Source organism: Dermacentor silvarum, chromosome 1 (genome assembly GCF_013339745.2).
Source record: "Dermacentor silvarum isolate Dsil-2018 chromosome 1, BIME_Dsil_1.4, whole genome shotgun sequence".
NCBI lineage: Eukaryota > Metazoa > Arthropoda > Arachnida > Ixodida > Ixodidae > Dermacentor > Dermacentor silvarum.
The window spans coordinates 418,092,100-418,105,098 of NC_051154.1; the positions used below are offsets into that span (position 1 = coordinate 418,092,100).

Consider the following 12,999-nt stretch of genomic DNA (forward strand, 5'->3'; position numbering starts at 1 on the left):
CTTCCCGCGATACCATGTCATACACACTGAGAACCCTGGAAAGATTGTTAGAACCATCTCACCATTCATTGTTGCCAAATGCCTCACGGACGCACTGGGTCGGGGCTACAAAGTGACAAAAATGCCTAGCGGCGACCTCCTGCTTGAGGTACGTGATAAGCTGCAGCATGGAAAGATTTCAAACCTGGTTGCATTTGGTGATGCTCAAATCATGGTGACACCACATCGATAACTGAATACGTGCAAGGGAGTGATCTGAGACGATGACCTCATGAACTTGAGTGAAGAACTTCTAGAGGGCTTGAAGGACCAGAACGTCATCCAAGTACATAGAATAAAAATTAAACGGGAGAACAAAGAAATTCCAACTAAACATCTGATACTTACTTTTGGTACAAGTGAACTGCTCGAGATAATCGAGGCTGGATATGTAAAGATACGAGTAAGGGCGTACATCCCTTACCCACGCAGATGCTTCAAATGTCAAAGGTATGGTCACGGTTCGCAAAGCTGCCGAGGCCGACATACCTGTGCCAAGTGTGGTGAAATGATCATCCCTCAGATAACTGTAACCTTGCACTCCATTGCGTGAACTGCGACGGCGAACATGCCGCATATTCCCGCTCTTGTCCGACATTGAAAAAGGAAAAAGAGATCGTGATTATCAAAGTAAAGGAGAACATTTCCTTCCGAGAAGCGCTCAAGCGCGTTTCCTTTCTTCATAGTGCAGGGTATGCTGATGCGGCGCGTAAGGGGGCAGCACCGCAGCAGACTCTGGTATCGGCCCGGCCCGAAAAGAGTGTGGTCGCGGCTGTGCCACCAGCCCCCTTGGTGACAGCAGCCGGCGCTGCTTCGCCGTCTCTATAAGAGGGACCATCGACCTCTGTGTTGGTGGCCTCCAAAGCCCTGCTTTTCGAGGCAAGGCCTAATCTGAAAACACCCCGCTCGAGTGAGCGGAAGTCCAGCGGCTCCCAGAAGTCAATGGACTACAACTCCGATACAGATGGCGCAGCCAGCGCCTCAGGAGCGCTGCGATTCTCGTGACCGCTCCAAAAGCAAAACGCGCATCACGGCGCCCGGCAAGGGTCCTGTGAGCTAATCTTTCCTTTCCAGAATACACAGTACTTAACTCTGTCAAAATGGATACACAAATTATACAGTGGAATGTGAGAGGTTTTCTCCACAATCTTGATGACATAACAGAACTCTTACACAAACTTAACCCAAAGGTACTGTGTGCACAGGAAACGCATTTAAAAGCTACACAGAAAAATTTTCTCCGGTCATATGCTATTTTTCGCAAAGACCGTGACGAGGCTAACACCTCATCCGGCGGTGTAGCTATAGTTGTCGACAAGGCTGTTGCTTGCCAACACTTGCCCCTTCTGACGTCCCTCGAGGCAGTTGCAGTGCGAGCAATTCTTTTTAACAAATTGGTTGCCGTCTGCTCCATCTACATACCTCCTAATTATCGCCTGAACAAAACAGAATTCTATGGCCTTATTAAACAACTTCCTGAACCCTTTCTTATCGTCGGAGACTTTAATGCTCATAACAGTCTATGGGGAGACTCCCGGACTGATTTGAGGGGTCGACTTATCGAAAGCTTTCTTGTGACTTCTGGTGTATACCTATTTAATAAGAAAGCACCTACTTACTATAATATTGCGCATAATTCATATTCATCGATAGATTTAGCGCTTGGATCCTCCACACTTCTCTCTTACTTATAATGGAATGTAATACAAAATCCGTTTGGGAGTGACCACTTCCCAGTTACTCTAAACCAACGAGTACTAACACAACAAGTCATTCCACCACATGTCCCTCGCTGGAAACTTAACTCGGCGGATTGGAAGCATTTTAAAGAATCTACTTATTTATCACAAGATTTTATACGCGATTTTAGCATAGATGATGCCGTAGCATGTTTTACTGCTTTTATTATCGGTGCAGCGGAAAAGTTTATTCCACAAACAAACGGCCAATCATGTAAGAGACGTGTTCCTTGGTAGAATGAAGACTGTAGAGATGCACGAAAGAGACAAAATAAGGCATGGGGTAGACTGCGCCGACATCCAACGGCGGAAAATCTCATTGCATTTAAACATATAAAGTCACAAGGAAGGCGCACGAGACGGCAGGCTAGGAGAGCAAGCTGGGAGAGGTTTCTCTCAGGCATCAATTCTTATACCCAGGAGGCTAAAGTATGGAATGGCCTGAGAAGGTTAAAAGGGCAGCAGATCAACCAATTACCTTTGGTCGATGACCAAGGGCATACCTTGGAAAACCAGGCCGACGCCCTTTGCATACATTTCGAGCGTGTGTCAAGCTCCGTAAACTACTGAGAATCATTCCTTAAATACAAGAAAGTAGCAGAACGTAAGCCAATAGACCGTAAATGCACACCAAATCTTCCGTACAACTGTCCATTTAATATTGCCGAGCTTAGAGCTGCCTTGAGCACATGTATGAGCTCCGCACCGGGATTTGACAGAATCATGTATGACTTGATTAAAAACCTACACACCGACACACAGATGACACTACTAGCACTTTTCAACTCTATTTGGGCTGCCGGATATCTCCCATCCTCATGGAAAGAATCCATCGTAGTCCCGGTCTTGAAACAGGGTAAAGACCCATCCAACGCTTCAAGTTACCGTCCAATAGCCTTCACAAGTTGCTTATGCAAACTCTTCGAGAAAATGATAAACCGTCGTATTTTACATTTCCTTGAATCGAAGAAAACTCTTGACCCTTATCAATGTGGCTTCAGAGAGGGTCGGTCGACTGCTGACCATCTCGTGCGCATTGAGGCAAACAATCGAGACGCCTTTGTCCATAAGCAGTTCTTTCTTTCTGTTTTCCTAGACATGGAAAAGGCATATGATACAACTTGGCGATATAGGATTTTGCGAGACCTATCGGAAATGGGTGTTCGAGGCAATATGCTTAGTGTAATTGAAAGTTACTTATCACACCGTACTTTTCGTGTTAGAGTTGGCAATGCTTTGTCCAGGCCATTTACACAAGAAACTCGGGTGCCACAAGGTGGGGAACTAAGCTGTACGCTTTTTATCGTCAAAATGAATTCCTTGCGCTTATCTATACCGCAGGGTATGTTTTATTCGGTATACGTAGACGACGTGCAGTTAGGTTTCAAGTCATGTAACCTTGCAATTTGTGAGCGGCATGTCCAGCTTGGCTTGAACAAAGTGTGTAAATGGACAGAAGAAAATGGCTTTAAACTCAATCCTCTTAAAAGCTCCTGTGTCCTTTTCACACAAAAAAGAGGCCTATTCGTAGAGCCCGATGTAGAACTACACAGACAACACATACCAGTTTCCACACAACATAAATTTTTAGGCGTCATATTAGACTCGAAACCAACCTTCATTCAACACATAAAGCGCCTCAAAGAGAAATGCCTAAAAACGATGAACCTGCTTAAACTTTTGTCACATACAACATGGGACAGTGACAGGAAGTGCCTGATGAACGTGTACAAAAGTCTTATACGTGCACGCTTAAACTATGGGGCCATAGCGTATCAATCTGCCAGTCCAAGCGCCTTGATGATGCTTGACCCTGTTCATCATATAGGCATCCGCTTGGCGACCGGTGCCTTCAGGACAAGTCCTGTAGAGAGCCTCTACGTAGAGTCTAATGACTGGTCACTGCATCTTCAAAGGTCGTACACTAGTTTCATGTATTTTCTGAAAATACACGTGAACAATGAACATCCAACTTATTCAACAATAAATTATATGACCAGTGCCACCCTGTTCCACAACCGACCTGCAGTGAAACAGCCTTTTTCTCTGCGCGTGAGGAACCTCAGTAATGAAATGAGTGTTCCACTCTTTGAACATACCTTAATGGCTCCAACAAAGCTATTACCGCCGTGGCAGTGGCAGCAGATAGATTGTGACTTGTCTTTTGTAGAAGTCACAAAACATGCCGCCGACACACACATCCGAATGCACTTTTTAGAAATCCAGGCCAAATACTCTTGCCCAGAATTCTACACGGACGCCTCAAAGTCGCATGCCGGTGTCTGTTGTGCAGCGGTGGGCCCATCGTTCGCGGAATCCGTCGCTTTACACCCAGAAACAAGTATTTTTACAGCTGAGCCTTATGCGCTCCTCTTGGCTGTAAAGTACATCGATAATACACAGATTCGCAACGCAGTTATTTATACTGACTCTTTAAGCGTCGTTAAAGCCCTATCGTCGCTACGGAAACATAAAAATCCTGTAATTGCAGAACTTTACTCGGTTCTTTGCAAAGCTTACTGTTCCCAACATATCACAATATGCTGGGTTCCGGGACATAGAGGCATTGAAGGCAATATCCTTGCCGACAAAGTGGCCACATCCACAGAAACAAGTACTAGTAGAATTTCCATCGCTATCCCTGCCATAGATTTGAAACCATTTTTGCGGTAAAAACTGAGGTGCTGTTGGCAACGTTTGTGGGATGCAAAACAGTCAAACAAGCTTCATCTAATAAAACGTTATTTAGGTAGCTGGCCACCTACAACAAAAACACGACGAACAGAGGTCACTCTCTGTCGACTCCGAATAGGCCACACGTATGGCACACATTCTTATCTTCTAACAAACAGTGATCCCCCTGCCTGTGGGAAATGTGGAGAGACCTTAACTGTGCTCCACGTCTTGCTTGAATGCCGGGAGGTAGAAGAGCAAAGAAAAAAGTTGTTTCCTTTAGCATACAAACAACATATTCTATTACAACCGGCATTATTCCTTGGCAAAGACCCGCTCTTTGACACAAAATCATTGCTAGGTTTTTTAAATGATATTCGTATACTAAATGTTATACACCCATGTGATCCGTAGCACGGCCTCGCATAGAGGCCTATGTTGCGGCATTAGTATGTATAGCACACGCCTCCAGGCCCTTGCGCACAAGGGTCCTGGTGTGGCAGTAGTGCTGCTTGGAAATTATCAATAACTGAGTGTTTTAAATTTAGGTCATTTATACACATAGCGCACCTCACAATAGTCATTGTCATAGTTTTATCCCAAGTACCTGTTTTACGCATCTATACAGCGACCAGTTTTAGGCCCCTATACAGCCGTGATACATCTACTCAACGCTCATCACTCGTTATCATCTCTTGGAGCTCTTTGGCCATACTTGGCCCTTGCGCCAGTAAACACTATACATCATCCAACCGTCGTCTTTCTATCTCACTTTCCATCTCTCCTGTCTTCTATTCACTTCGTTTTACTTCCAATTTTCCAGGCAGCAAGGGTTAACCTGGTGTAGTTTATCCATCCTTGGATATATTATATTAGGTTATAGTCGCTATGTACAGCTAGCGTCTGCATCTCCTTTGGGTCTTGTAGCGTCCCCTTGTTGGGCTCGGTGGTGGGCGGCTGGCATAGTTACCGAAATTATTGTTACCCTATGGCTTTATCGTCATTCCACCAACTCCCTGATCGCTCTCGCAAACGAGGGCGCACCGAAGATATTTTTCAATTCCAAGGCAACAGATTGCAAAACTTCCCCCGATTTCATGTCATCCACTCTGATAAGCCTGAAAAGACAGTGAAAATGATCTCACCCTTCCTTCTCTCGAAGTCTCTGACTGAAGTTCTTGGCCGAGGTTACAAAGCATCGAAAATGGCAAGCGGTGATCTGCTTATGGAGCTCCGCGATCATATACAATACGAAAAACTGCCGAAATTAGTGTCATTTGGCGACATCCCAATAACACTGACCCCACACCGTACTATGAACACCACTCGCGGCGTTGTTTCAGATTATGATTTAGTGGAGCTAACCGAGGCTGAACTCTTGGAGGGCTTCAGTGAGCAGAATGTGATAAACGTTAAAAGAATTAACATGAGGCGCGACGGCAAAGAAATCAAGACCAAGCACCTAGTACTTACTTTCGGCTCAAGTGTCCTGCCCGAGTCCATCGAGGCCGGATACATCAAACTTCGTGTCAGGGCATACGTTCCAAATCCTCTCAGATGCTTTAAATGCCAGCGATTGGGCCACAGTTCTCAGAACTGCCGAGGCCGGCAAACATGCGCGAAATGCAGTGCTCATGAACACTCATCTGAGTCTTGTGAAGACTTCGTACATTGTGTGAACTGTGATGGGGAGCACGCCGTATACTCGCGGTCGTGCCCATCCTGGAAAAAAGAAAAGGAAATTGTAACGATTAAAGTAAAGGAAAATCTAATGTTCAAGGAGGCACGCAGGCGGGTATCCTAACTGAAAAAGAACACCTTTGCCCAAGTGGCGCGTCAGGGGGCAGCGTCGCAACGGCTTCCGGCGGCTGTCCGGCCCACACACAGTGAGCCGGCAGTGACGCCATCCGCCCCCCCCCCCCCCCCCGGCGGCTGCAGCTCGCGCTGCTCCTCTAACTCACAAGAAGGGGCCATCGACCTCCGGGCTGGTGGCCTCAAGGGCCTCGTCCCTCGAAACGAGGCCTTCCCGCCAAACAAGCCGCTCGCAAGAGCGTGTGTCCAGCGCCTCGCAAGAGGCGATGGACACAACAACCGGCCAGACGGCGCCTCAAGCGCCAAAGGAGCCGCGAGAATCTCTCGATCGCTCCAAAAAAGAAAAAGCCCGCATCACAGGGCCCGACAAGGGCTCTGTAAGTTAAGTTAGTCTCTTTAACACACAGCACAAAAACACTTTCAACATGAATACACAATTATTACAGTGGAATGTCCGAGGACTCCTCCACAACCTCGATGACATCAAAGAACTCCTACATAAATATAATCCAAAGGTGTTGTGTGTTCAAGAAACACACCTGAAACACACGCAAACAAACTTGCTCCGAGAGTATGCTATTTATCGTAAAGACCGTGCTGACACGGCCGTGTCATCCGGTGGTGTGGCTATCCGAGTGGACAGAGTTGTTGCCTGCCGAGAACTAAAACTCCGTACGTCCTTAGAGGTAGTTGCTGTTCGCGCGGGTTAATAAACTAATTACTATTAGCTGTATATACATCCCTCCGAATTATCAACTCCAGAAAACACAATTTCAAAAATACATTGAACCAGCAGGGGCGTCTGCGTCAGCAGGCGTTTGGTGTGTTGCGACACCGCGGACCCGAGCAGACGAGGGTCGGACCCTCCCACGCTTAACCGTGCGTGGCTCAGCCGTGTCCGGGGAAAAGGGGATCCTGGGCGTTGAGCCGATGCCGGGAGTTTGGACCTTTATGGCCCCCGACGGAGGCAACACACTTCTTTGGCCTCTGCTTCACGGAGACGGCACCCCCGGACTGACCCACCTGGGGGAAATCGGTAGTTGCCTTTTCCTGTCTCCCTCTCCAATCTTCGTCTTTCCCTCTCACTTTTAATCTTTCCTGTCTTCTTCTCCCTTCCATTTACTTCCAACATTCCTGGCAGCAAGGGTTAACCCTGTGTGTGATAACCGCGCTTGGTTATACGTATTTGGTTATAGCGGGAACGTACAGCTGGCGTTTGGTGGGGTTGTGTTTAACAGGTCCTACTGCGTCCCCTCGTTGGGCTCCATGGTGGGTGGCTGGCGTTCCTGCCGAAAGATCGTTATTTTTCATGGCTTTTTCTTTCCCCGCGTTACCCGATCGCCCCCTCAAGCATGGGCGCACCGAAGACGACTTCAAATTTTTTGGCCGGCAAACTGAAAACTTTCCTCGATTCCACATAATCCATTGTGAAAAACCCGAAAAGACGGTGAGAATGATCTCACCTTTTCTAGTTTCAAAATGTCTAACAGAAACATTTGGCGCAGGCTACAAAGCATCAAAGATGGCTAGCGGTGATCTCCTATTGGAACTCAACGATAAGAAGCAACATGACAAGCTCCATAACCTAGCATTATTTGGGGACATCCTAGTGACAATTACCCCGCACCGCACGATGAACACCACCCGTGGTGTTGTCTCCGATGACGACCTGATGCAACTGGAAGAAAGTTATTAGAAGGCTGGAGTGAACAAAACGTAATCAATATGAAGGGAATTATGCTAAGGCGCGATGGAAAAGAGATGAGAACAAAGCATTTAATACTTACATTTGGTTCAAGTGTGCTTCCTGAAAGTATTCAGACAGGGTACATGAAGCTCCGGGTAACACCATATGTCCCGAACCCTCTGCGATGTTTTAAGTGCCAGCGATTCGGCCACAGTTCACAGAACTGCCGAGGCTGACAAACATGTGCGAAATGTAGTGCCAAGTAACACCTCTCTGAATCATGTGAAAAGACCCTCTACTGTGTCAACTGTGACGGGGACCACGCTGCGTACTCGCGGTCGTGCCCGTCATGGAAAAAAGAAAAAGAAATTGTCGCAATCAAAGTAAAAGAAAACATCTCATTCAAGGAGGCACGAAGGCGGGTATTATCCCTGCCCAAGAACACCTTTGCCGATGTGGCGCGTCAGGTGGCAGCGACACACCGGTTTCCGGCAGCTGTCCGGCCCGCACGCAGTGAGCCGCCAGCGACGCCATCCGCCCCCTCGGTGGCTGCAGCCAGCGCTGCTCCGCCACGGCCGCTCGATGAAACGCACGAGGTGCGGCCTGCCACGTCGCCCGAAACCGGTGTGAGGCGCCTAGTTCTCCGCGCCACCGCTGCGGCTCCCCTGCTCGGGGACACAGGCGCGCGCGGGTGGGAGCGTTCCTTTGGCTGGGTCCGCATACTCCATGCAGCGGCCGCGCTTACATTTGATTGACGCGAGAGTTGTGCTTTCTGTTTGCAAAAAAGGAAATCTCAATGCTGCCTGCAAGGATACCAATATACCAGGAAGTAGGTATTGGGCCGCTAATGGGCTCAAATAGGCGCCAACGACGCACCTTTGCCGCTGGTTTCGAGCCACACGACCATCGTTCAAGAGAACTGGCGTATTATTTATTGAGCGGCAGAACTGCTTATACAGCTGGTGCTTTTGTTGAGTGTGCCGATTTACTTGTCTCACTTGATGTGCTTGTTTGCTGGTTAAAAAATAATAATAATAAACGTAAAATGAAACTTCTTACAAATGCGTGCGTAATGGCATAGGTACGGATAACTATATTCTGCTAGATTTCTTTAGTTTCACTTTTCTGGGTGAATTGGGTAGGATGCAGTTTACAACGGATCGTACATTCAGCCACATTGACGATGTGTTTTAGCACCTTTATGTAAAGACGATGCAGTGAACAAAAAAGTTTTTCAGCATGAATGCTGCATCGAATGGCGAGAAAAAATATCGAGGGAGGCTGTGTCAAGTGTTTTCTTTATTTACAAGATGTGAAGTTAAGGAAAAGCGCCTTGTTCAGCAGCTTTAAAATCGTACTACCTTCCGTGACAGAGGCTTGTAGGCGAGTTTTAACCGTTCCACAGTTTCATTCAGGTCCCCGGCCCAGTTCGCCAGTAGCGGCCGTAACAATTTGCTTAGAAAAATCTTGCACACTTCCTCGGTGTGGCCTTGATCCTCCCTGTCGCACGTCAGTTCCCGAGATTTTACAAAATGTGGCAGGAGTGTTGAAACCAAGAGTCGGCAAAGCTTGCCACTTCGCCTGACCTCGGGGCACTTCATCACTTTTTTAACAAAGATGCAGGTCAGCTTGCAGAGACCAGTTATTTGCATTGTCGGGTATTTCAGCGCTCCGTGGTCAAGGTTTTTTACCAACCCGTAAACTTCTTCAGTTGGCTCGGTCACCTGCATTAAGGTTTTGCAAGACTCGCATGGTACCTGCAAAAACGCATAATTGACAGGTTTACATTACCAAAAATATAAATCGACGTGTCATAGACACATAAACAAATGACTTGAAACATTCATGACCGGGATCACTGAACTCTTCGAGGATTAAAAGCCAGCTAGAACTTTCTTAACATAAGATGAAATGCATTCGTACCTTCTCCTCGCATACACGTGCAAGATAACCAGCCAAGTAAATAAGTGGGGCGATCTCTAGGTCAGCTTCTGCTCCAGACCACAATTTTACGAAACCGAGCTCACTCGCAAGTTCCATGGTAGCAAAGTTGATGACATCTGGAAGGGGAGCAGTTTCGTCGCCCACGATGGCTTGTTTGAGTGCTGTTTTCATCTCAGAAGTGGTAGGTGCATTTGCACTCTGTGCCGCCTGCAGGATTCCAACCTGGAAACGTTAGATATGCATGAATGTATTTTGCATTGTTTTGTTTTTGTAAACAGTACCTTCAGAAGTTTCTCCGCCGTGAAGACTGCAGCTCTCGCATCGACTCTGTCATTTCCGCCGTTAAACTGCCTAAGGCTGCTGAACAGCGATTCCACAGGGTCGCTATTTAGGCCCCGTGTGAGGACGTAGCGGAAGCTGAAAAACAAGCAGTTTATTATGCACGAGTAAACAAACACACAGCTCAGTTAATTGCACAGCTGCGAAAATGCTTACTTGATATGATCAAGGAGGTACTCAGTCAGTGCTACTGTGGATCTCGTCGTCATAAGTGTAGCTTCATAGGTTTCTTTTGTCATTTTTTGCGTCGACTTCCCGCCATTCATCTGGAGGTCCTCAAGGTAGCCGACAAAGTCCACTTCCAACCAGCAAAGCCGTTCATCATCTGAGCTGTAAAACGGCCCTTCTTGGAGTCCCCGTGGCTTCACCACCCCAATGTCATGGAGGGCGTACCACTGTGCTACCATTTTCATAAAGCAAATCGTGGCGCCGCAGTCTTTAAATAGCAGTGCTTCAGGGTGACATTTTGGGTATTGCTGGAGAAACTGTAGCGTTGCAATTACCTCTGAAGACATAGTTTGCGTGGCTCTCCGCACTTTCATCTTTTCGATGTTGGTGGGCTCGACATGGGAGCGTGTAAGAAACCTTACTGACTTCAGAAGCAAAGAAGACTGAATGTCGAATAGTTTTTTCAAGTAGAAGCCGCCCCGAATGACTTTCTCTCCATCTAAAATCTCACGTTCAAGAAAGTTCGTTCGAATGTTCTTGATTAGGTGGTTTGGGTCGAACGACAAGAAAAGTGGGTCACATTCCCGCAACGGATGGGGAACAGCATGAACAAGTGTGCCATCCTGGGAAAAACGCTTGAACAAGGAAACATTTGTCTGGTGGTTGTCTGTCACAACTCTCGCTACGCGAAAGCCCACTTGCTCAACTGCTTTCATGACTTCCATTGTCATGGAAAAAAGCTTGTCATTTTTCAGACAGCGTGTGAAGAAGTAGCCCACAGGGATTATGTAAGCCGTCGATAGGCCTCTCAGAACGAAACATAGTAAGCGGTTTGCTACCAGTGGCAAACTGGTAGACTGTTCTGCTGTGCCCATGTCAACGAGACCAAAGATCTTGTCCACCTGTCGGTCATATATAACTTTCTGATCTATGGCCATTTCGTCGATTATTAGAGAACAGAAAGCTTCTTGTTCTACACTTAGCCCTTCGTACTCAACACGAAGGCGTTCTCTGATTAAGGTGGTTACTCCAATTTCACCCGTTGATTGACCGACGTAGTTTTGTAATGTGGCTCGGCACGGCAATTTGAAAAGGTTTCGTATCCTAACGTGCTCGTAGCCTTTACTTGAACATGCCTTCCAAAGCACACACTCTCGCAATATTGTTTCATTATATTTCGGCTTCTTGCTGCAGTAATTGCATACTTGGTTTTTGATAAACAGAGCATTTTTATCCCCTTCATCTGCTGATTTCAGCAAGTCCACAAAGTCCTGGATTTCTTTGCTCTGATCATAGTCTTGAAGTCGCTGCCTCATTGCATCATGCTCTGCTTGCAGCTTCTGAAGCGCCTCTTGCTGGCGTTTAATTTTCATTTTGAGCCGGTGCTCTATCCTTTTGGCATCATCCAACACGTTCACGAGGTTCAGCGTTGTTTCACATGCTTTATCGACAAGCAAAACACTTTCGGAGCACTTTTCTGTTGACGACTCGATGACAAGGTGTTGTTGGTCATCGCCGTCAGAAGAAAAAGAGGTAGATGCACTTACTATTGTATCCTGCTCCAATTTCTTACGATGAGCCACTGCTTCTTCCTGTGCATCAAAAACATGGCCACAACCGCTTCGACGCCGCTTCCGCCCTTGTTTTTGTCCATTTTCTTTCCGCATGTACTCCGGATAGTTTGGAAAAACAGTGGGAACAGCTGTTGGAAGCAAGAATTTTAGCTTCGTTGACTTCTTATAGTCACCGTCGGTGAAGTGAAGCGCACACACCAAAGACCGGTCACTCGGCTCCCAAATGCTTCCTTTGCCACTTGTTCCCTGTCGCGAAATGTTTTTAATCCATGCTTTACGGCGTTCTACGTCGCACGGAAACTCATGGTACCGGATTAAAGGATATTTTCTTGCGTTAGTAGTACACAGCGGCACGCAACAGTTGCGCGGCATAGCGCGACATGCAACACGACAAGGACCTAGACACTTGTGTACTACCACGTGGGCGGACAAAAGGCGTGCAAGCGAGACGAGAAATCACTCCGACGCACACAGAAAACTCTTTCCACACTGATTCCCGGCGCCTACCCGAACGGGGAGCTGGCCCGTAGCAGTGGCGCCACCCCCTAAAAGAGCGGCGGCAACTGTCAACTTTCGCTTCACAGCTCCGCCCATACTTCGCCGCGCGACGTGGCAGGCCGCACCTCGTGCGTTTCATCGAGTGGCCGTGGCTCCGCCAACTCACAAGAAGGGGCCATCGACCCCCGGGCAGGTGGCCACCAGGGCCTCGTCCCTCGAGACGAGGCCTTCCCCTCAAACCAACCGCTCACAAGAGCGCGTTGTACACAACAACTGGCCAGACGGCACCGTCAGCGCCTAAGGAGCGGCGAGAGTCTCGCGATCACTCCAAAAAAGAAAAATCCCGCATCACAGGGCCCGACAAGGGCTCTGTAAGTTAAGTTAGTCTCTTTAACACACAGCACAAAAACACTTTCAACATGAATACACAAATAATACAATGGAACGTCAGAGGACTCCTACACAACCTCGATGACGTCAAAGAAATCCTACACAGGTTTAATGCTAAGGTGCTGTGTGTTCAAGA

At 47.5% G+C, this 12,999-nt stretch overlaps 1 protein-coding gene across 2 annotated transcripts; it reads right to left on the reverse strand.

The window, feature by feature from the left end:
* Nucleotides 1-8,819: 8,819 nt before the first annotated feature.
* Nucleotides 8,820-12,590, reverse strand: LOC119437609 (uncharacterized). Of its 2 annotated transcripts, none has more exons than XM_049660740.1 (4): nucleotides 10,390-12,590; nucleotides 10,176-10,311; nucleotides 9,978-10,116; nucleotides 8,820-9,707 (listed from the first exon to the last, which is right to left on the reverse strand). In XM_049660740.1, exons 1-4 carry the CDS (start codon nucleotides 12,345-12,347, stop codon nucleotides 9,658-9,660), a joined length of 2,283 nt encoding a protein of 760 aa, XP_049516697.1. In that variant the 5' UTR covers nucleotides 12,348-12,590; the 3' UTR covers nucleotides 8,820-9,657. The 2 variants fall into 2 exon arrangements, with proteins under 2 accessions (XP_049516697.1, XP_037560535.2); XM_037704607.2 differs by having other exon boundaries at nucleotides 9,874-10,116.
* Nucleotides 12,591-12,999: the final 409 nt, after the last annotated feature.

Coding starts and splice junctions, on each gene's coding strand:
- LOC119437609 (XM_037704607.2), bottom strand. CDS start 12,347: ATGCCGCGCAACTGTTGCGTGCCGCTGTGTACTACTAACGCAAGAAAA. Junction 10,312..10,389: donor TACCTCCTTGATCATATCAA/GTAAGCATTTTC, acceptor CTTGTTTTTCAG/CTTCCGCTACGTCCTCACAC. Junction 10,117..10,175: donor CGGCGGAGAAACTTCTGAAG/GTACTGTTTACA, acceptor TAACGTTTCCAG/GTTGGAATCCTGCAGGCGGC.